Genomic DNA, 22345 nt, shown 5'->3' with positions numbered 1-22345 from the left:
TATCCCAACACACCTGCAAGCACAGCCTGACTAATGCAGCTCAGCTGTGCCCTCCTCCGGGCACCACCAGTTCACACAGTTCCTATTTTTTACATGACCTCCAGCAGCAATGAAGCCATCAGCTGCTCTCTTGCAACTGGCCAAGCTGCTTTTTCTTCTGAAGCACATACAGGAGCTCCTCCTCTCCTCAAAACGGGCATACTTCAGTGCTGACAGCCTGGCACTGAGCAGCTGCTCAGCACTCAAAATCCTGGGTGTTGGTGGTAAAGGAGAGCAAGCAGAAGGGCAAGATGTTGTTGCTCAAGATGTTAGGGAAGTGCTTTGGTGCAAAAAGGGGTCGAAAAGGAGGTAGAAGCCTCTCAGACTTTCCTCCTGTAGTCTGTAGCACAGGTAGCAGACAGGATACTACAAGCCAAAGCTTTAACTCCTTGAACTCCTGAAACATCCAGTAGACAAAAACAAGACCTAGACCAGTCCCAAGATTCCTCCAGTTAGACATAATAGCAGTGAAGCACAGTCCTCCATAATATCACACAGGTTAAAATAATCTGAAGCCATTTTTCACTCCAGCTCTTGATATAGGAATTAAGTACCTGTGGTGTGGGAACTTCTTAAGTTTGTAAGATAGGAGAGCTCCTGCCTTTTTTGAGATGTAAGTGATATAAAGTCTTCTTCAGAGCCAAGAGAATGAGCTAGATGGTCCTAGAGCACCATCCTGTGGTAGTGCAGGTGCTGAGCTACAAGAATGTGCCCCCTCCTGACTCACCATCCCTCATACCTGGTAGAGGCACAGGTGCTTGTTGTAATTAGCTGATGAGCTCAGCTGATCCCTAGCCCAAATACTGCTGTGAATACAAACCAGTGAAGAGTGAGACAGGTGGGTGACCTGTTTGCGCAAGAGCTGTGGAAGGTCTGGTGTTCCCCAGGGACTTCTGTAGGGTTCAGCCCTCAACCTGCATCAGTAAAAGAGGCAACATTTCACCTTCAGCTTTGTCCGTTTTCCTTCTCCATTTTGAAGGAACAATTTGAGGTGTTGCACAAAGTGGTTGTGGCAGAGAATTAAAGAATGAATGTGGGTGTGGGAAGGAAAAGCAGCACAGGAATGGTGTGTCTTACTGTTGAAATTGCAAGTTGCTGCACTGATAACAAACTTCAGGCTGTGAAGTCAGTGATAAAGTGATGCAACACTCACCAGTAGTGGAGATGTAGAAAAGCAGGTATATGATGCTAGGGACTCTTATCTGGTGGTACTGGCTTGCCCATGACTGACTGAAGGGGTGGACAAACAGTTCAGCTTTAAAGGGAAAGAATTGGTACACCTGTTAAAAGTTAATATCAGATTACTGTGAGGAACAAAGAATGTCAGCTGAAAAGGCCAAATGCTACATCTCTCTCAGCTGTGGAGGTCATAGAGCTTGCAAGATCTCCGAACCAAATGTGCCAACTCCTTTCCGCTCCTGAGGGATATTGCTATTTGACTTGAATTTCTGAGAACGTTAACATCAGTTTATGCATGTGCCTTCCTTATCTTTACCCTGCTCATGTCCTTTGTAGATGTCAGCAGTGGCTGGAGGCTTTCAAAGGAGAAAATCCTGTTCTATTGTTGCACTTGGTTGTGTCTCTCCGTGAAGAACCTTTTCACTACAGGAAGGAATAAGATTTAATGCAGTCTGAACAGACTGCATTTCCCCCTCTCCACCCCAACTCCCTTTGCTTTCTCTGGGTGGTGCTGATGAGGCTGAGAAGAGTGGGGAGGGCTGACCTGCACTGGCATACAGCTGTACAGCCTTTGTAATTCTAGGAGGGAAATTTGGAGGGATTCTCCCCCTGAAATATGAGTCATAAGGAGACCTTCTTCAGGGGTCCCTACACTGTGCAGAACATCATTTTTCTGATATGTTCTACTCTGTCCTATAAAACAGGCCATGCTTTTACTGTTCTTTACTGACATCCTCATGTAAGTAACTAAGAATCAACTGTGGGTGAAATGGACATCCTCCATATTCCTCAAAAATCGTCATGCCCTGGAGCCATGCAGCCGTCATGCCCTTGCTCTGAAGTTGTCAACTTAAAATCAGTGATGGCTCTGGTGGACTCTGTGTCCTAATGCAGGGCAGTAAATGCCAAAATGGTATCATGAGCTGGGGTCTTTGCAAGGAGTCTCCTGTGTTGGTGGCATTCCTTACTCCAACTGTCTTCACCTTACTGTCAGACCAGCTAATCTTGATTTAGTCTAAAAGCTCTCTTGTGAAGCCTGTGGGGAGTTCCCAGGCAAATAAATTAGCTGTCAGGTATGACCACTGATTATAATGAATGGAGCAATTAAGACTTTCCATTTGATGACTGTAATTTTAATGGGCTGGTGCAAACTAGTTGAATAATATGGAAAGGAAGCTGCATCAGTGTCATAGGTAGAAACTGGCAGACGACCCAATAAAAAGCTGGGTGGATCATAAAAATAGGAAGCTATGCAGTTAGACTTGCCAGGGGATAAACAACTCCAACTGTATTCCCAAGGAGTTTGTCCTGCACACAACCGTTGTCACCATGGGTCCATGCTGGACATGAAGATGAGGTTGGCCATGACACATTTTGAGTGCTGCTGATGCCTAGGTGACAAATGACATGTTCTTCAAGCAAGCTCTCCTGGCATCTCAGAAATGCTTCTATTCCCTGCCGGAGAGGAGAGAATGATAACAATGCCTGCTGCTGAACAACTTCTACTGGGGAATGAGGTGCCAAGGCAGTGACCACCACCAGTCTCCTCTGTAATGCAACCCCATGGAGTGCTGTGCACAGGCTCTACGAAACACCTGCAACGTGGGCGTAAAAGATCTGGGGCAAAGTAGGATACAATAGAAGAATAGTGCTGCAGGTAGTGAAACAAGATAAAAACACATGGGTTTCTTGCTCCCTTTGTAGTGGATACTGTTCTCTTTTAGAAGATCTTGAAATGCTGAGTTAAGGAGGGCATGATCTGCCTGCTCGGGCTTGCTGACAGCAGAATTATCTTTTAAGACGAAAGCCTCTTGTGCAAATAAGCAGTGAACAAATGAAGGCCCTGGCTCTTCTCACATTGTTACAACCCAGGAATAGCTTCATTAAAGCCAAAACCTTTAAAATATTGCTCACACCCAATGCTAGTGGGTTGGACAGCAGAGAGACGCCTCCCATGGACGTCCTGTCACACGTCACATTTCCAAAAACATGGATGTCTCTGAGCCACAGCCCTGAGCTGAATGAATTAGTCATCTCCAGCCTGAATGTCCTGTAATTGCCTGGCAAACCACATTTTTCCCTTATCAGAGCAGGAAGTCTGGCTCAGGAGGTGATGTCTCCAGGTTCAGTCACCCCACAGGACTCTCTGGTGAGTCCGTGCTGGTGGTCCCCTTTGTATCTTATTCCTCATCTGTAAACGGAAGGAAATGGTCTTCTCCCACCAAATGAGGTAGTGATGGTCTTGGAGCTCTTTCTCTGGCCACCATTTGACACATGGGAACACCAGAGATACCAACACCAGAGATAATAGGCTCATTTGGCTGGAACTGGAATTATATAAAAAAATACAAGGAAAACACTGACGTTTGAATGAAGATAGTGGCTTGATACTGTGGGATTTAGGTTGCCTTATGCCCAGGTTCTGCTGGGTGCTGTGCGTGTGCGAAGAAACCAAGAATGAGTTTTCAGAAGCCATGTGCTTCCTGTGACACAGGCTCACATGCAGGATATGCCATTGGTTTCCTTGTCACCCTCCACCACGAAGCTCGTGCCTGGGCCATCTCACCCCATGGCTGCCAGTACCAGAGCCATGGAGGGGAAGGGCATGGCATCACAGTGCTATTCATCATGTTCTCCTTCATGTTCCAGCCTTTGCTGCGTTACAAAATCTCCCAGTGACGAGACTGTGGGTGTGATAGGAGATCTGCATATCTCATGTACCAGGGCAGTTGCTCAATTTTGACATATCCTCTTTTTTGCTTTATCTGTCTGTTGCTATCTTACTTGGTAAGACTTCTCTCTAGGCTGAGGTATGCAAGAGCAAGTAGTGAAGTCCATGTATTTTTTTTTCCAAATTGTTACTGCAATTTTTCAGAAATGTTAGACATTTCAGTTATTTAAAATAAATAATTTCTGTCTACCCACACTGCCATTTCTTATCTCGTTCAGCAAACATTGGTTGAAAAAAGTGACATAACCAAAACAGTCTTTTGCCCTCTTTTGTCTGATCACTTTTATCCTGTGATCTAAGTTTGATTTAGGTATAAGGCAAAGTATATCTCTTCCATACATAACCTAGAGAGCTAAAAACCATTTGAGGTGATCAGCTCTTTGGTACCCAGCAGACTCCAGATGCAGTGTAGCATCCAAGCACGACCATGCCAAATTTTGTCAGGTACTAAACAGAGCAGTTGGAAACATTTTGATCTCAAAGATATTTCTTTGATGTAGCCTCTGTGACATGCTCTGATCTAAAGGCAGACAAAGTTGTCCTAGCACGAGCTTTGTTTTAAGCCATCACATAGCTGCAGTGTTGGGCAGGTGTTGCTGCAACAGGAAGGGCAGGCCCAAGTAATCCTATTTTGTATCTGCCAAATTCCCACTGTAGCATCAAGAATTTCCCACTGAGCTTTGAAAGAATGAGGAACCAAGATGAGGCAAAGATGAAAATCGAAAACAGGGTGTGTCCATGGCTTTAATGTATGTGGGACCAGATAAAAGTGAAACCAGGAAAGGAACCCACAGCTTGTAAAATGAGCATCGAATTGCCAAAGCCATTATATATTAATTATTGGGAAAGCACTTTTTTTGTTGGGGTACACAAGTCTCATCATCACTGAGTCCACATTCTTTGACAGAGAGGTACAAAGTATGCCATGTGTTGAAATTAGGAAAAATACTTACACAAAGAGCCCTAGGCATGATCATAGTTAGTTAAGTATTGTAATGAGGGCAAAAGGGCTGTTTCTGGAGGAAGATCTGGCACTGAGAAGAGGAAAAGATTGAAAGCTTTGATCCCCAAAATAGAAGCAGAACCTGAGGGATGGAGGCAAAAACACTTCCAGATTAAAAATAATCCTTCCCTTCCACTTCCTGTGCCCATCTGACACCACTGATTAGGTGGGTAGAGAGGCACCTGTGCCTTATCTGAAGAGATGAGGAGTGAGGAAAGAGGCATGAAAAGGGAGCGATTTTGTGGGAAAGGGAAAAGCAACTTCTGCTCAGCAGAACTGGATCCGTATCCTATGGATGAGAGTGCTGACTGCACCAGAGCAGGGCCCACCACCTCAAGCGACGCATGGCACCAATCCTGGCCATGGCTGGGGACTGTCAACCATCACGACACATGTTGGCACTTGCTGTCTGGGTGTCTGTCGTACCCAGCAGCAAGTCTTGCATCACCAAACCATCTAGCAGAAAGGGCAGGCTCCCCTGTCAGGGGACAGTGGGTAGGTCTTGCTTCGGTGGCGGTGAGCTGATGAAGAGATAAAGCTGTTCTGAATATTCTCCATAAACCACTGCCCATCTCTAGGACCACTGAGCCCAGTCCCTAAAGGCTCAGAGCAGGTGGAAGCACAAGGGAGACGTCTTGTTCCTGTAGCCCTGAGAGCTGCCCAAGGTGTGCAATGTTCTGTGTCCACCTCACTGGCACCCGGTTGCCTCAATGTATGTCATATGGGGATGCTGGACATCACAAGTTTTGTCCGTTAGGTCATTTTCTTAAAAGTTTTGCCATATTAACCTGCTGAGGCAGAAACCGAAGTGTTAAGGAAACAGAAGATGATCCTCTATCCCACCAGCCACATTACCTTTACTTCGCCATCCTTACCCACCAGCATGTGACATGCAAAAAGCACAGCTGGCATAGAGAATTAAACAGAAAACAACCTGAGGGCTTCAGAAACTAGCTCGATCTCCAGTGTTCTTTAGCCACACCAACATCCGGCCCATCTGCTACCTGTCACCCAGCAAAAGCGTGACCCTCTCGTACAATCAGGACGGGTGTCAGGATCGCACCTCTTTCATAACCCATGCAGAGGTTATAATCAGGACGTCCCAAGCAGATGCATCATGAGAACACATATGCCTCTGTGGCAATTTTACTCCACCCTACTGATCCAGCTTTGGTAACTACAAAGTGTGCTTCGTAGTGAGCAAAGATATTCAGTGCACACAGTGTTTGGGGGGGGGTTCTGCACTAAATTGCTTAAAGATCTCCAGCTCCCAAACACTGGTTATCTCTGCCTCTACAATGCAATTTTCCTTCGTTAAGAGGGGCTTTATCTGGCAATGAGACATTAGGCTGACGTTTTGAAGCTCTGGTTTAAGTCCCAGACTTTCCTAAATCACTCTCCCCTGTACATAAAATGGGGATATAATTCTGCTTTGTCTGATTTCCAGTCTTTGTCACCACAACTCCCATTTATAAGCCTGGGAATAAGGACTTTCAGCATCAGGAAGGAGCAGTTGACTGGAAGAAAACACATATAATTAACAGATTAAAGACTTCAGATAGCTTGCCCAGGACTGAGACCAGCTGAAGTTAATTTCTGTTAACATGAGCATTTAACTTTGCTGTTGAAACAAAGGAATGTGCTGTCAAATTCCGATTTTCTTGATGTCTCTTAACAGTTTGCAAACACTACCATTGTACTGCTTACAATGAGTCCTTTAATTAAGTGGCAGCATGTGCTAGCACCTCCATGTTGCTCTGGCCTCTCCAGCCAAGTTAACAAGCCTCATTTAGACCAACCAAACCAAGTTTCGTTATGCCCTGCTCCCCAGCACACGTACCTAAAATCCCAGGACTCATCCTTTATGTGCCAGAACATGCTAAACTTCTTACTGCTGCATCCTGCCTGCCCTTGATCTTAATAGCAGAGATAAACAAGCTGTTCTAGATATGCTCAGTATGTGCTACAACCACAGCCCTTAATTTGATTTTCAGACAAACAGTGAATCCCTTGACATCTTCCCTGCCCTACTTGCCTCCCTGGTCCAGGCACACCAGAGAGAGGCTTGGACATTACCCATGGTTGTGTCTCCATCACATTAGGAGTTGTATGGTCTCAGGTGGGTGCTTGTAGGTGTAAATATCACAGTCAAAATACTGCAACAAAACTTAGTGAAGGATCAGGTAGGAAGGGGAGGTGATTTTTATTTTATTTCACTTCATTTGGCTCTACCTACTTGGATACTCGTCAACATACTCACGAGAAGCTGGATGTGCCATGGTTGCCTCAATCAGCTATATCTGAGGCAGAGATCCTGCCAGCACCAGCACTTAAAAGCTTGCCTGGAGCTGGAGAGTTTTATCAGAGGAACTTGCTGCTACTGTTTGTAATCATTCCAGTTTGGCAGAAGAAAGACAGGAAAAGTGTGAGCAAACTGTGTAACAGTTTTCCAGCATGAATTCCCCTGTGGCCCTTAGAGTTAAGGGATGAGGTGCTACCAGAGAAGAATGGCAAAGATGAGCCCTTTTATCTCTTAACCCATGAGTCAATGTAGCAAAATACTGTGTGCAACATGCAGTAAGTGATAGTCTCTCAGAAAGAAGGGCTTTCTCTATTCTTATATTCTCCTGAGGGTTTTAAAGACAGCCTTTTGTATATGTATCTGCCCACTGAATATAAAACTCCCAGTATTGTTATGGTTATTTTTTCAAAACTCCTCCTTTTCTGTCGTGTTGACTTTCCCTATGACAACGCAGTCAATGTCCAGAGCACCTGAGCATCTCTCTCTGCTATTATGTATATAACTACCAGAGAACTAGCAATGAAATAGCTCTTGGACTTTCTTTAAAGCTAAAATTATGTAAGCTGACCACGTCCTTGGGCTATGACAGGCACAGTCAAAGCAAAAACACTGGGAAGTACCAATGAAGTTATGACAGTCCACCACCCTGAGGGCAAAGACAGCTCTTCCAGTGCCTGCAGGGCTGTGGATGACTCCCATGATGTGATGGGATGTGGTGGCTGTGCTCTTGCAGTGCCACGAGCTCACTGCTATAACTGTCAAAGAGACAACTGTCCCCTCTTGTGCTCTTACACAACTGCAACTCTACATGAATATCACTCCTCCTTTGGCTGTTTGGGTTTCTTTCCTCCATTACTCTGTAGGCCAAATCCTCCAAGGCTGTAAGTCACCTGGAACCTCCCAGATTTGCATCGCTTCAGCCTCTCGCTCTATAGGCATGTGTTCTCTTTTCAGAGCTTAAAGTCATTGGACCAGAGTCCAATGTGTGTCCCTACAGCCCCTGGCAATAACGTGGGTGTCATTAGAAACATATAATGTGCTCCTACTGATCTGTCAGTTACGACACAATATAATGACATGACAGAGCCACGTCTGGGTGTTCAGAAACATTTTATAGAATGAGAGATAAATTATCTGTGTCTATAAAGACAAAAGATCCTCTTTCCCCCATCATGTTTCCGTTCTGGAATGCTGGACTCTTGTGTAGGGAGAATGTGAAAGTAAATCTCTTGTCTTTTTTGAAAATCCAAGAGCATGTCTGCTTTTTCTCATTTCTTCACTCTACTTGTAGTAGGTGGAGCCACCCGATTAATTTAATACAGCTGAAAACAAAAGAGGTGGTGGAAGAGAGATAACATCAGAAATGACAAGCCCAAGATTATGCTAAGTGGGTAGTTGTGTTTGGATTTGGTTGGTAAATAAATCAATCAGTGTTTCTTTCCAAGAGGAGGACTAGATGCTATATAAAAGTTCTCACACACCAGGTTTCCTCACTCCATTTGACTTCTTTCCACTGGTTCGTGCCGTGGGACACGGTAAGATATTTCATGCTACTGATGAAAACTAACTTGGTTGATTAGACTTGGAATGCTAAACTCAAAAAGGTGGGACTAAATATGGCTGCTGGGTCTCATTGTCCAAAAATTCCTGCTTATTTACAATCTGGTTTTTTTCTAATTATTCAGTATGTGAGATTACTTAATCACGCAGAAAAGGAGGAGAGCTGGGACATAGAAAACATGACTTCTGGTGCTGCTTTGATTTCTCTGGGCCCAACACCATGTGATACTACTATATACAGGTGGCTCCTAAATTCTATTGGAGTACAAAGCTTAAGAAAAAGGACAGGAAAAAGAAAGAGGTTTTGCAACTATTTAGCAAAGGATGGGAAACAAATGAACTGAAATACAAAATGAGACACTGTTGTCATTTTCCAGCCTTTCATCTAGATTGAAAAGGGTTCTCTGGGCCACCATTTTTCTTTGAGGAACCATTTTCTCCTGTGGTGTGTGTGGATACTTCAGCCCACTGACTTGTAGTTCCTTTTCATTAGTAGAGCTGTCACTTGCCTGTTGGAGGAATATAAATGACTACTGCCAGCAGACGAGGATGTGGGCTGTGCTGGGTGTTAAGTGCTAAAGAAATGTTCAAACTTTGCAGCATCCCTGTAGGTTTCTGTCTGGGCACCCATCAAGCTCTTGCAAGTGGTGACCTAGAGCATTCCACTGAAGCTTTGTGCAGCTGCTTTTATATTTTGCATTGCTGATATCTTTTCCAGTGGCTGTTCCTCTTTCTTCCAATTTTGAAGAAGAAATAAAACAGTCACTGTGCTTTTTTGAAATCAAGACTGAAGAATTTCAAAGTGCAACAAAGTTATTTTTATGCAAATGATGAGCCTTGCTCTTTATTTCTTGTATGGCATGTAATGTTAATATCTAACCCTAAGCATTGCAGATCTTTCAAAGTTCCCAAATGACATTTGAGTAAGGGTAATTCTGGTGTACCACGGCCTTGTGTACCTTTTACAGTGGCATGCCACTATGACAACCTTCTGCAAGAAGGAATTATTGAGAAATGATTACTGCTGCACCTATCCTAGAAAAAGAGAACTGTTATATATTAATAGAGGAGGCCCTGTAGAAGACCTGATCAAGGGATATGGAATGAGACGAAAACTTCCCAGGTCCTTCCTCGTAATATTTTTAAATTATAAATTCCTGAGGCTGACAATATCCTTTTGCATTAACTACCAGAGGCGGATGGGGGCCAGGGGGCAAAAAGGCAACAGAAGACATTTTCCTATATCAGCCTGCCTTTGGAAGAGTATGGGGAGGCAAAATAACACAAGATTTTCTCCCTCTGGGTTTGCTAAGGTCTGTTTTCTCTTTCTCTTGGAGGACTGCTCGAGGCCTGGGACGATGGGTTCCCGTCAGCAGAAGGGTGATGGCCACGGGATCTCTGAACAGTCTGGTGGATGCCACAGCAGTGGTGGTGGAGGAGGATCCTGCCACGGTAGTGGTGAAGGAGGATCTATAGGATACCAGACCCAAGGATCATCCTGCCATGGAGGAGGAAGCAGTGGTGGTGGCGGTGGTGCTATTTACCAGACCCACATATCATCTTCCTCCTTTGGAAAAGGAGGAGGTTCGGGCCAACAGAGTCAAGGATCCATCAGTGGCAGTGGAGGAGGTGGTGCTGGGTCAGGACACCAGGGACATGGATCCATCTGCATTATTGGAGGTGGAGGTGGTGGTGGTGGAGGTGGTGGTGGTTCAGGCCACCAGGGCCAAGGTCCCATTTGTATTGGTGGTGGTGGAGGAGGAGGTGGAGGTGGTTCAGGCCACCAGAGCCAAGGCCCCATCTGCATCGGAGGTGGCAGTGGAGGAGGCGGAGGAGGTGGAGGAGGTGGTTCCAGCCACCAGAGCCAAGGTCCCATCTGTATTGGTGGTGGAGGAGGAGGTGGAGGTGGTTCAGGCCACCACAGCCAAGGCCCCATCTGCATTGGAGGTGGAAGCATAGGAGGAGGAGGAGGTGGAGGTGGTTCAGGTCACCAGGGCCAAGGCCCCATCTACATTGGAGGTGGAAGCATAGGAGGAGGTGGAGGCGGAGGAGGTGGTTCTGGCCACCAGAGCCAAGGCCCCATCTGCATCGGAGGTGGCAGTGGAGGAGGTGGAGGAGGTGGTTCCAGCCACCAGAGCCAAGGCCCCATCTGTATTGTTGGTGGAGGAGGAGGTGGAGGTGGTTCAGGCCACCACAGCCAAAGCCCCATTTGCATTGGAGGTGGCAGCATAGGAGGAGGAGGAGGAGGAGGAGGCGGAGGTGGTTCAGGTCACCAGAGCCAAGGCCCCATCTGCATCGGAGGTGGCAGTGGAGGAGGTGGAGGAGGTGGTTCCAGCCACCAGAGCCAAGGCCCCATCTGTATTGGTGGTGGAGGAGGAGGTGGAGGTGGTTCAGGTCACCAGGGCCAAGGCCCCATCTACATTGGAGGTGGCAGTATAGGAGGAGGAGGAGGAGGTGGAGGTGGTTCTGGCCACCAGAGCCAAGGTCCCATTTGCATTGGAGGTGGCAGCATAGGAGGAGGAGGAGGAGGAGGAGGCGGAGGTGGTTCAGGTCACCAGAGCCAAGGCCCCATCTACATTGGAGGTGGCAGCATAGGAGGAGGAGGAGGAGGAGGAGGCGGAGGTGGTTCAGGTCACCAGGGCCAAGGCCCCATCTACACTGGAGGTGGCAGCATAGGAGGAGGAGGAGGTGGAGGCGGAGGAGGTGGTTCAGGTCACCAGAGCCAAGGTCCCATCTCCATTGGTGATGGTGGTGGAGGAGGAGGCAGAGGTGGTTCAAGCCACCAGGGCCAAGGTCCCATCTGCATTGGTGGTGGAAGTGGTGGTGGAGGAGGTGGTTCAAGCCACCAGGGCCAGGGCCCCATCTGCATTGGCGGTGGCAGCATAGGAGGAGGAGGAGGTGGAGGTGGAGGAGGTGGTTCAGGTCACCAGAGCCAAGGTCCCATCTGCATTGGTGGTGGTGGTGGTGGTGGCGGAGGTGGTTCTGGCCACCAGGGCCAAGGTCCTATCTGCATTGGAGGTGGCAGCATGGGAGGAGGAGGAGGAGGAGGAGGCGGAGGAGGTGGTTCAAGCCACCATGGTCAAGGATCCATCTGCATCATTGGTGGAGGTGGCTCAGGTCACCAGAGCCATGGATCATCCTCTTCTGGAGGAGGTGGCAGTGGAGGTGGTTCATCCAGTTCTGGAGGTCTGTCCATTCAACAGCAGACCCAGCCAATCTCCTGGCCACCACAGACTAAACACAAGTAGTGCCTGCAGAAGGGACTCTCGGATCAAGAAAGCCCAAGGTGCAAACATGCATCATGTTTCTTTCTCTATTAAATTTAAGAATATTTACATTATTCTTTTCTCCTCTTCCTTGGGATATTTCTGTTCAGCTCGCCAGCTGACCAGAGCCTCTGGTGTTATATACCAATAACTTTCAGCCAGCATTGTTTCATATGTCTGTTTTCTGCCTCAATTTTCTAGTGCTTGCACAAGACAATAAAACTTGTAGTTCTAGAGCGCGTCAGTGTCTGAGTGGTTGGATTTTGCTTTATACCACAACATTTGCATTATTTCTATTATTATGAGTTTATTCTGAGCTGATGCTGTTGTAACAAAAACCCAGAGCACAAATGCATTAGAAACCTACCTGTAGAAGAGATGACATGTTGCTGTTGCTACTCATTGTCCTGACTTTTGCCCATCAGATAAGGTACCACAAAGTTAAACACTGCAGTCTGGCTACCACGCATTGCCCAAGGAAGTTTTAAATGGGTTAGGAGAGGAAAGACATAAAAACTCTCATACTCTAATGCAACAGATTACAAGGTACTCTTAGAGGTGTGAAGCTGAGGCCCTTGCATGTGTGTGGTGCTGGAGCTCTTAGCGCCCACAGCTGCCCCAAGCAGCTGTGGAAGAGAAATGAGGGGTATCTCCAACCCTTGCTCCAGCTCTGACCTCCCAGCAGAGTCAGCAGTAGGAACAGGACTTCAGAAAGCTCCTTCCAAGGGCTGAGATGCTGAGTGTGGGGTAACTAGGGATCTCCTCATTCCCGCAGGAATAAAACACTGCTCCAGGTATGAGTCTTCAGAGGGAGTTTCCCTCTGGGAAGTTATTTCTTTGATGTGGTATATTCTGGCAATTAGCAGGGAAAGGAAAATTAACCTCTGCCTGAACTATGTGAGGCAGATGATAGATGCTTGGAAGTGTCCCAGCAGAGACAGGAATGACCCACACCTATAGCAGGTAAAAGAGCTTTGTGTTTACATGTCCCTCTACCCTCTGTCCTTTCCCCTAAGGGACTCCAGGGATGCAAACATTCTCAAAATACTTCTGGACAAGTTCCTTCAGCAAGTGCTGCCAGTGGAACAGCTGAGTTGCCTGGCATTTTGTTGTGGAAAGCTATAGGGTATCAAAACACCAGTGTCTGGGAACTGCACAGATACTGCTATTGCCTGCACAGTGCTAACAGAAAGATTGGGGTCCTACTTCAAGGAAGTGGGAATGTTGTTGTTGAAATATCCCTGCAGCCAGAAATGTCCCAGCACCAAGGAAGTGGGGAGCCAAGTTTTAGAAGCTCTCGAGGTGACAGCAGAAACGCAGGGCATCCTCAGCTCTTGTTGCTTCTCCAGAAACACCAGAGAGAGAGAGAGAGAGAGAAAGAGAAGAAGATCCTGACTCTCCTTAAATATGAAGCATAATGCTAATGGGATGGAATACTCTTATTGATCAGTCTGGATGTCAGTCAAGGTCTGTCCCATCCATGCCCCGCTTCCTTGATGCCTCACACCTGTGGGCAGAGCGCTCAGAACATCCTTGGCTCTCAGACCAAAGTAATTAAAAACATTAATTCTGTGCTGGGGTGTTATCTCTTTTTCTCAAACTAAGTCCAAATAATGACCGTGCTAGCTATGAAAAAGAAAGGTTTCTAACTGCATGAAGAAAATTAACTCCTTTTCAGTCAAACCAGCACATGCACGCAAATAAAAATCATGATTGACACTACACTGGCATAGTGGGAAACTCCAGGCACATGACATTGCTGTCCCAGCAACAGCAGTCCTACCCAGTGCAGCCCCCTGTTACAGAATCATAGAATGGTTGGGGTTGGAAGGGATCTCTGGAGATCATCTAGTCCAACCCACCCTCTAAAGCATGTTCACTTAGAGCTGATTGCACAGGAATGCATCCAGGTGGGTTTTGAATGTCTCCAGAGAAGGAGACTCCACAACCTCTCTGGGCAGCCAGTTCCCCTGGGCATGTCCATAGTCTGTAACACAAGGGAACAATGGGTCTCCACAGGCCCTTCTGCTGTCAGCCACCACCCCAGCAGCATCCTCCAGCTCAAGTGGAGGGTGCTACCTAGAGCCCCACAATCCTATCTTGAAACTCAACTGCAGGAGCTGAGCTCACGACTGATACCTGCGGCCAAACTGCATATAGCCTAGGAAGTGATGCACTAGAGAGGCATTGATCCGATTCAATGAGTCAGGACAAGTGGGCTGAAGGAGCACAACTCGTTTAGTAAATAAACCTATCACCATTCCTTTGGATGCCTCACTTCCCAGCTTGGGGACACTAGAAACAGTATAAAAGTTGCTGGATCTCACAGTGCTTCATTCGCTCAGCTTTGCTCTATCGTACACGTTGTCAGAACCAAGAAGGGTAAGTCCATTTCTGCCAAAGGGAGTGGTTCTTCTCTTACTTTCATACTCGCAATTCATAAATGCTTGTATAAAGTACCCCTGGTGGGTGGTGGCTTGAAGGTGAGGAAGGTGGCTTTGACAAATTTACGTCTCCTGTGAATGTCAGCAGAAGCAGAATCATCCGATGATACTGGGAGTCACATTTGGTTGGTATAGAGATGGAACAGCTGTGGGATAAAAAACTTTAAATGATGAGTTAATTAACTTCAGCAATCTCCTGTTAGCAAAAAGCTCTTTGTGTGGTCGGGATCCATGAAGCACAAAGTGCTTAGAAGAAAGGAAGTTGATTGAGTCTGGAGACTATCTGCCAATAACATTGGGCTGTACACGGGTCCTTCTGGCTGGGGAAAATTTATGTAATGGCAGTGACTGCACTTGAGTAAAAAGCACACTGTTTCTTGCAGGGTCACTGCTCAAAGATGTGCTCCAGACAGACCTCCGGAGGCTGCCATGAAACATCCTCCCAGTCCGACGGATGCCACGGCGGAGGCTCCTCCTGCTATGGAGGCAGCTCCTCTGGCTACCAGGCCCAGGGCTCCTCCTGCTGTGGGGGCTCAGGCTCGGCCGGCTATGGCGGGAGCAGTGGGGGCTCTGGCAAGATCATTGTCAGCTCTGGTGGTGGAGGAGGTGGATCCTGCTGCAGTGGGGGCTCCTCAGACTACGGCATGGGAGGAGGATACAGTATGGGAGGAGGATCCAGCAGTGGAAGTGGGGGATCAGGCCAGAAGACCATTGTGAGCTCAGGTGGTGGAGGAGGCGGCTCATGCGGCTGCCACAGTGGAGGATCCAGTGGTGGGTCTTCTGGTGGCAAGATCATAATTGTGGGTGGAGGTAGTGGAGGATCATCTGGATGCTGCAGTGGGGGATCCTCAGGCTACGGCATGGGAGGAGGATACAGTGGTGGGTCTTCAGGATCAAAGAGCATAATTGGAGGTGGAAGTAGTGGAGGATCATCTGGAGGCTGCAGTGGGGGATCCTCAGGCTACGGCATGGGAGGAGGATACAGTGGTGGGTCTTCAGGATCAAAGAGCATAATTGGAGGTGGAAGTAGTGGAGGATCATCTGGAGGCTGCAGTGGGGGATCCTCAGGCTACGGCATGGGAGGAGGATACAGTGGTGGGTCTTCAGGATCAAAGAGCATAATTGGAGGTGGAAGTAGTGGAGGATCATCTGGAGGCTGCAGTGGGGGATCCTCAGGCTACGGCATGGGAGGAGGATCCAGTGGTGGGTCTTCAGGATCAAAGAGCATAATTGGAGGTGGAAGCAGTGGAGGTTCCTCTGGATACTGCAGTGGAGGTTCCTCTGGATACTGCAGTGGAGGATCCAGCTATGGCATGGGAGGAGGATCCAGTGGCGGGTCTTCTGGTGGCAAGATCATAATTGGAGGTGGAAGCAGTGGAGGTTCCTCTGGATACTGCAGTGGGGGATCCTCAGACTACAGCATGGGAGGAGGATACAGTGGTGGCAGTGGAGGATCAGGCCAGAAAACCATTATTAGCTCAGGTGGTGGAGGAGGTGGCTCATCTGGATCCTGTAGTGGAGGATCCAGTGGTGGGTCTTCTGGTGGCAAGATCATAATTGTGGGTGGAGGTAGTGGAGGATCATCTGGATGTTGCAGTGGGGGATCCTCAGGCTATGGCATGGGAGGAGGATCCAGTGGTGGGTCTTCAGGATCAAAGAGCATAATTGGAGGTGGAAGCAGTGGAGGTTCCTCTGGATACTGCAGTGGAGGATCCAGCTATGGCATGGGAGGAGGATCCAGTGGTGGGTCTTCTGGTGGCAAGACCATAATTGTAGGTGGAGGTAGTGGAGGATCATCTGGATGCTGCAGTGGGGGATCCTCAGGCTATGGCATGGGAGGAGGATCCAGTGGTGGGTCTTCAGGATCAAAGAGCATAATTGGAGGTGGAAGTAGAGGAGGATCATCTGGATGCTGCAGTGGAGGATCCAGCTATGGCATGGGAGGAGGATCCAGTGGTGGGTCTTCTGGTGGCAAGACCATAATTGTAGGTGGAAGTAGTGGCGGATCATCTGGATGCTGCAGTGGGGGATCCTCAGGCTATGGCATGGGAGGAGGATCCAGTGGTGGGTCTTCAGGATCAAAGAGCATAATTGGAGGTGGAAGCAGTGGAGGTTCCTCTGGATACTGCAGTGGAGGATCCAGCTATGGCATGGGAGGAGGATCCAGTGGCAGGTCTTCTGGTGGCAAGATCATAATCGGAGGTGGAAGCAGTGGAGGTTCCTCTGGATGCTGCAGTGGAGGATCCAGTGGTGGTGGTTCCTCAGGCCACTCAATCATCATCAGCTCTGGAGGGGGCAGTGGAGGGTCTGGCCATTCCACACAGCAGAAATGCCCCATTGTCATTCCCCACATCGAGTCACATCAGACCAAACAGGCCTGCCACTGGCCCCCCAGCCACCACAAGTAAAAGCCACAGGTGGCCCTGGCACTCAGCAAGAACAACCCTGCCTCTGCCATGTCACCTTTTTCCCTCCAAACCTGGGTCTGTTAGCCTGTTTCCTCCCAGCATGTCCTTTTCTCTTCCCTTGTTGCTGCAAACCTGTGCTGAGAACTCCAGGATGAAGAGCCACGTGCCCTGCTGCTGCTGTTGGGACTCCTTTGATGAGGCTCTGCTGCATTTTCAAGGAGTACTGTTGATATCTAATAAATGTAATAATAAAAAAAGCTGCCGTATTTGAGATTTTTTCTTGTATTCTCAAACACCATCTTACTGTCTTGAAAGCTAGAAATTGATCTGATGAGACATGTCACTCTGTAGAAAGATTATGGGTTCAATAGTACATTGCTGTAGATGCAACTGTAAAGCCACCCAGTTCATAGCCCCAGGGAGTTTGCACCTTCATTCTCCTCCTGGGCTCTGTGACAGAGTAACAGCACAGCCTAAAACATCAAGCACCCACATCACACGAAGTTCCTTTGGCACCTGCACATGGTACAGCCATCCCAGCTCATGTCTCTAAGTCCTCTGAGGTAGCAGCACCCAATGGCAACATCTGTGGAGCAGCGTAGTGCCACTGGGAGACACAGCTAAGCCCATCATGCCCAGTCCTTAAAAGCAGGGATCACTCCATCCATAGCAGCTCTTGCTGCCCATGGTGGCCAAAAACACCAAGTCAATGTCCACTTCCCTCCCAGCTTTGCAGACCTCAAAGCTTACCCAGAGAGTAAGCTTCACGCACTCGGTCAGCCAAATCAACCCTGGGCCAGGCAGAAGGAAGTAAAACCAGCAGCAAGTCCCTCAGCCATCTCAACACACTCCAAATCATGCCTCCAGGTCTTAAAATCTCCTTGCCCAAGCTTCTGAAATCTGCTTTGGAATGCTGAGGGCAGCACCACCACCCCTGTGTGCTGCTTTCTGCTCAGTAGACGTGGCCTTTTGCCAAAGCTGGGACTCTCTGTCCTCATGGCAAAATTGCTCCAAGCCGAACAGACCTAGTCCAGCCTGCAAGAGCCATGCTGTGGGGCTGAGGTGGAGCAGCACAGGCTGCAGTGTGGACATCGTACTGGGCAGCACTACCAGCATGGCCACAACATATGGCCATGCAGCCCCCCATATCAGCTTCCCTGGAGTCTCTGGTGCTTGATGCTCTTTCCAAGCAGAGGAAGAACACAACAGATGAAAATGCAGAAGGCAGGCATTTGGAGGCATATTCCGTCATTAGAGGAGTAACCCAGCCACAGTGGGTTTAAGTGTTAGAACATATACACTTCCACAATGCTCTCCGAGGCCCCTAAGCTTTCTCCCAGCATCTCCAGCACCCTTGCAAAATGCCCAAGCCAGCTACTTCACTTTTGATGAGCTTCAAGTTCAAATGTAAATGTCTTGCTCAGAATATCTCTCACCGGGGCCACCAGTGAGATGCTGAAGGGATCAATGTGATATGTGGCCACTAGATGTTTTCTGAGCGTTCGCCATCCTATCTCCCAGGTACCAGTGATTCACACCTATCTTTGCAGTGATGCCCCAGACCATGAGTGCTACCACGTCACTGAACCGCAGCCTCCCTCTGCTCCCTGCCCCTTCCCTGAGCAGGACCCAGTCACCGCCACCCGCTGCCCCACACTCGTTAATCCTCTTGCCCAGCGTTTCCCTTACCCATGCTCCCACCCACCTCCCCTGATCTCCGCCAGCATCACCACCTCACTGGAGGATGAAGCAGTGTTCCATAGGTCAGGACAGGAGCACAGGAATAGGATCATTAAGTAGAAGTACCAATTACTGCTGCATGCAACGCAACAAGCAGCAGGAAGGAAAGATATTGATCGGATGCCATGAGTCAAAATAAACACTGAAATCAGAGTTTGACAGGTAAATAAATCCTTTCCATTCCTCTGGGTGTCTCACTTCCCATATATGCTAAATGCCATATAAATATTCCTGTCTGATAAAGCTCCTCATTCGGTCGACTTTTATCTTCTAAATGTGTTTCCAATGGATGAGGAAGGTAAGTCTGCTTTTTCTGAGACTTTATTGTTTCATATTCATGGGATATAGCTTCATCTCAGATCTTAACATATGCTTGCAGCAGTAGCCACACTGCCTGAGCATCCACAGCAAAGTTCTCAGGGTCTGTATGATTTCTTGCTATGGTGTGGATCAGATCACTAGGAAGCAAGGTGGAGTCAGGTCACCGGATTCAGAGCCATGGGGTTGAGACGCTAAAACCCCAGATGAGCCTGTAGGGACCAGCATGTGGTGACTGCATAGCCTTTGCAGTTTTAAACACGTTTGCAACGCGCAGGACACTTTTTTTATATTATTTAACAACAAGCCTGTACTGTACTTCACAGTGGTTACATACCTCTATGGCTATGCCGATTACCTTCTGTAAAAGACCTTGGGGATGAAACACAATGACAGCAATAATACAGCTGGCAATGTTGTCTTGCATGGAAATTTTGATCCACCACAATTGCAACAGTTTAAACACAGAAGCAAGGATAATCCTTGTTATTTTTACAGCTCTGCATTTACAGTCGTGAAGAGCAGGGAGAACCACGGCAGTTTTTGGATGTTAAAAGAATATATTTCAGATTTAAATTCTCTGGAAATACACCCTGGACATAAGAAACAGAAAAGCTATCCCAGTAAGAATTAAAATACTCTTGCATTTGAAGAACAGCTTTGCAATGCCCTGTTTCAAAACCTGGTATTGTTCCAGGCCCTGGCAAAGCCTTTCTGACCACACTGCCTGAAGCCTCCCCACCTGCCATGGTGCAAAAATGAAGGAAAATTGTACAGGTTTGGTTTGTTTCTTTTTTTCCTCTTTCAGATTTATCAGTATCTCCGAGGGAGATGTGCCCACCGGAACAGGGGCTACAGCAATGAGATATCCTCACACCACAGTGGCAGCAGGGGCTTGTCAAACCTCCATGGACATGGCTCCTTCTTCTGTGGTGGGGAAGGCTCAGTCACCTACAGCCGGAGACCTTCATTTGGCCAGCCCATTCCAACATCATCCACCTACGGCATTGCCGGGGGTTACACATGTGGTGGGGATGGATCTATTATAATAGACAACAGCAACAGTGGGGGGACATCTGGCTGGAGCACTGCAGGAGGGACAGTACCTGTCTATGGCAGTGGTGGTGGAGGATCCACCTGCCACAGCGGGACACTGGGCATCACTGAAGGAGGAGGCTCCGGGTACGGATATGATGCATCACCGAGAGAAAATGCCTTAACAGGTGGGGGCAGAGGTGGGTCTGGGTATTGTAGCACAGGATCAGGCTATGGCATCAGTGGACACTCAGGTCCAGAGCTCAGCTACGGAGGTGGTGGTTCCTTCCAGGACATGCAGCAGAAATGCCCCGTTGTCATTCCCAACATCAAGGCCCAGCAGAGCAAGCAGAGCAGCCAGTGGCCACACAGCCAGAAGAAGTGACTGTCCCAGCAGCCACCCCTGCTCAAGCAAAAGTGCCCCGGATGTGTCATCATGGCTGGGGAGGTTTGCCTTCCTCGTGGTGGGCTGTGCTAGCAGTGCTGCTGTGAGCACTGCTCAGAAAAGTGATTTGTGCTTTGGTGACAGGAGAAGAGTCTTTCCTCCATCTCCTTTTGCTGATGGGTTGGAAAATAAAAATTCATAGTCTGTGGGAAATTCCAGTATCTGAATGATTTCTTTAATTTCTGGCTACTTCACTCAAAATACGGATAGATACCCAAGGAGTCTACTTGACAACACAAGATTTATCTTCCAACACTTTTTATATGTATTTTACAACCATACTCAAGTGTAATATTTATTCTAATAGAATTAAAATACATCATGTTCAACAGCAAGAGAAGGTGCTTAATTTCAGTCTTGTTGAAGTCAAAGCTTCCCTCGTGCTGTTTCCACCAAATGGAAATGCTCTGCCTTGCTGAGATCCCATGCGAGGGTACTCAGACCAGAGTCTGCAGGCTACTTTAGGGAGATATACAAAACACTCAAGTGATTTCCAACTGATTATTATTTACATCGTGACCTTGGGAGCACAAGGTTGTTTACTTGGAAACAATTACACACCAGGCTCCCATCCCAGAGAGATTGCAGATGATGTTGTAAGCTGGATCACGTAAACCTTATGCTTGCACAGTGGCATGAAGCAACTCAAACAAGCTCGTTTGCTTCTTCACCTTAACCTGCTTCATGACGTTTTTTGATAGGATTAGACTCCAAATTAGGCAGAGGAAGAAGACAATTCCTCTGTGCTGTGCTGATGGGACAGCATCAGTGAGGCTTGAACATCCAGTGCCAGTTGTAACTTGGTATTTGCCAAACAATTAGTGTTATGAGACTGTTGTCTGGAGGTTTTTTGACTCCTCCAAATACTGATGATGGAGGAAAAAGCACCCATAGATCCGTTGCCGTTTAAAATGGAGGCAAAGGAGCACTAAATCCCTTTGTAAAACATTTTTTACCATTGCTGCTTTCGTCCACCTGTGAGCATTTTGACCTTTTTACCTCAATAACCATCTGTAAAACTTTGCCCTTATGTTCATAAAACACCAGAGCTTACAAAAAGCAAAATCATCTGAGCTCCAGACCCGTGTTCAGTGCCACAACGGGTATCTTTCATGGAGTAAAATGTTGTAAGACTGGAGAGCTGTGGTACAGAGAATGTTACACAAGATTTTGTCACCAACCATATTAAATTCCAGTCTAAAATTAGACAGCATTATTATTTATTCGCATCTACTTATATTTCTAAAATCTACTACTTCATTATTGATTTCTGTTATTATCCCTACTTCATCTGATAACATCGAAGGCAACATAACTCAGAAAGCTCAAACAAGTTCCAAGAGACTTCCAGAAAACTGATTGAGTCTGGAGTATTCAAAAACGTGTTGTCTATTCAACTACCTGACCAAAAACCATTCAAAAATTTCAGTTCCCCCCACCTCCAGGAAAAAAAAAAAAAAAAAAAAACACCTGAAAACATTTTAAAAGAACGTTTTTTATTCAGTGGCACACCTGTCTGGTTCTTTGAGGCTCATATCTAAAAACCTTCCTCAAGCATAAATGATAACTAAGCTAGGTTAATGATACAATAATAGAACCACCGGAGAAGGAGGATCCTGTTGCCTCCAGAGCTTGGACATGAGGAGCCAGATCTGCATCCCACTGTCTTTCTCTGCACACCAGAGAGGACACAGCTCATCCTCAGCATGACACTGGGAGCAGGCAGAGACTGGATTTTACAGGCGGGCATACACTTGGACATTTGCACATGCATGTTTCCTTCCTGCTCGTTGTGCAACAGGGAAGGAATGATTCATCCTGCGTGGCTGATGAACTGCGATAACACAGGACTTGTATCCACAAGCATGTCAGTGC

General features: G+C 47.4%; 3 protein-coding genes across 3 annotated transcripts; all 3 read left to right on the top strand.

The window, feature by feature from the left end:
* The first annotated feature begins 8717 nt into the window (after positions 1-8717).
* Positions 8718-12317, top strand: LOC136000068 (uncharacterized). Its single transcript, XM_065653745.1, has 3 exons — positions 8718-8789; positions 10152-10524; positions 10573-12317. The coding sequence occupies exons 2-3, from the start codon at positions 10173-10175 to the stop codon at positions 12060-12062; spliced, it is 1842 nt and encodes a 613-aa protein (XP_065509817.1). The 5' UTR covers positions 8718-8789; positions 10152-10172; the 3' UTR covers positions 12063-12317.
* Positions 12318-14436: 2119 nt separating this feature from the next.
* On the top strand, positions 14437-17124 carry LOC136000086 (loricrin-like). The gene is made up of 2 exons (XM_065653768.1): positions 14437-14462; positions 14908-17124. The coding sequence occupies exon 2, from the start codon at positions 14923-14925 to the stop codon at positions 16930-16932; it is 2010 nt and encodes a 669-aa protein (XP_065509840.1). The 5' UTR covers positions 14437-14462; positions 14908-14922; the 3' UTR covers positions 16933-17124.
* A 1808-nt stretch (positions 17125-18932) lies between these two features.
* LOC136000139 (loricrin-like) lies at positions 18933-20751 on the top strand. The gene is made up of 2 exons (XM_065653853.1): positions 18933-18970; positions 19799-20751. Exons 1-2 carry the CDS (start codon positions 18947-18949, stop codon positions 20408-20410), a joined length of 636 nt encoding a protein of 211 aa, XP_065509925.1. The 5' UTR covers positions 18933-18946; the 3' UTR covers positions 20411-20751.
* The last annotated feature ends 1594 nt before the right edge of the window (positions 20752-22345 follow it).

The sequence above is a fragment of the Caloenas nicobarica genome, chromosome 31 (assembly GCF_036013445.1).
Source record: "Caloenas nicobarica isolate bCalNic1 chromosome 31, bCalNic1.hap1, whole genome shotgun sequence".
Taxonomy (NCBI): Eukaryota; Metazoa; Chordata; class Aves; order Columbiformes; family Columbidae; genus Caloenas; species Caloenas nicobarica.
This window is presented reverse-complemented; position numbering and strand designations above follow the sequence as displayed.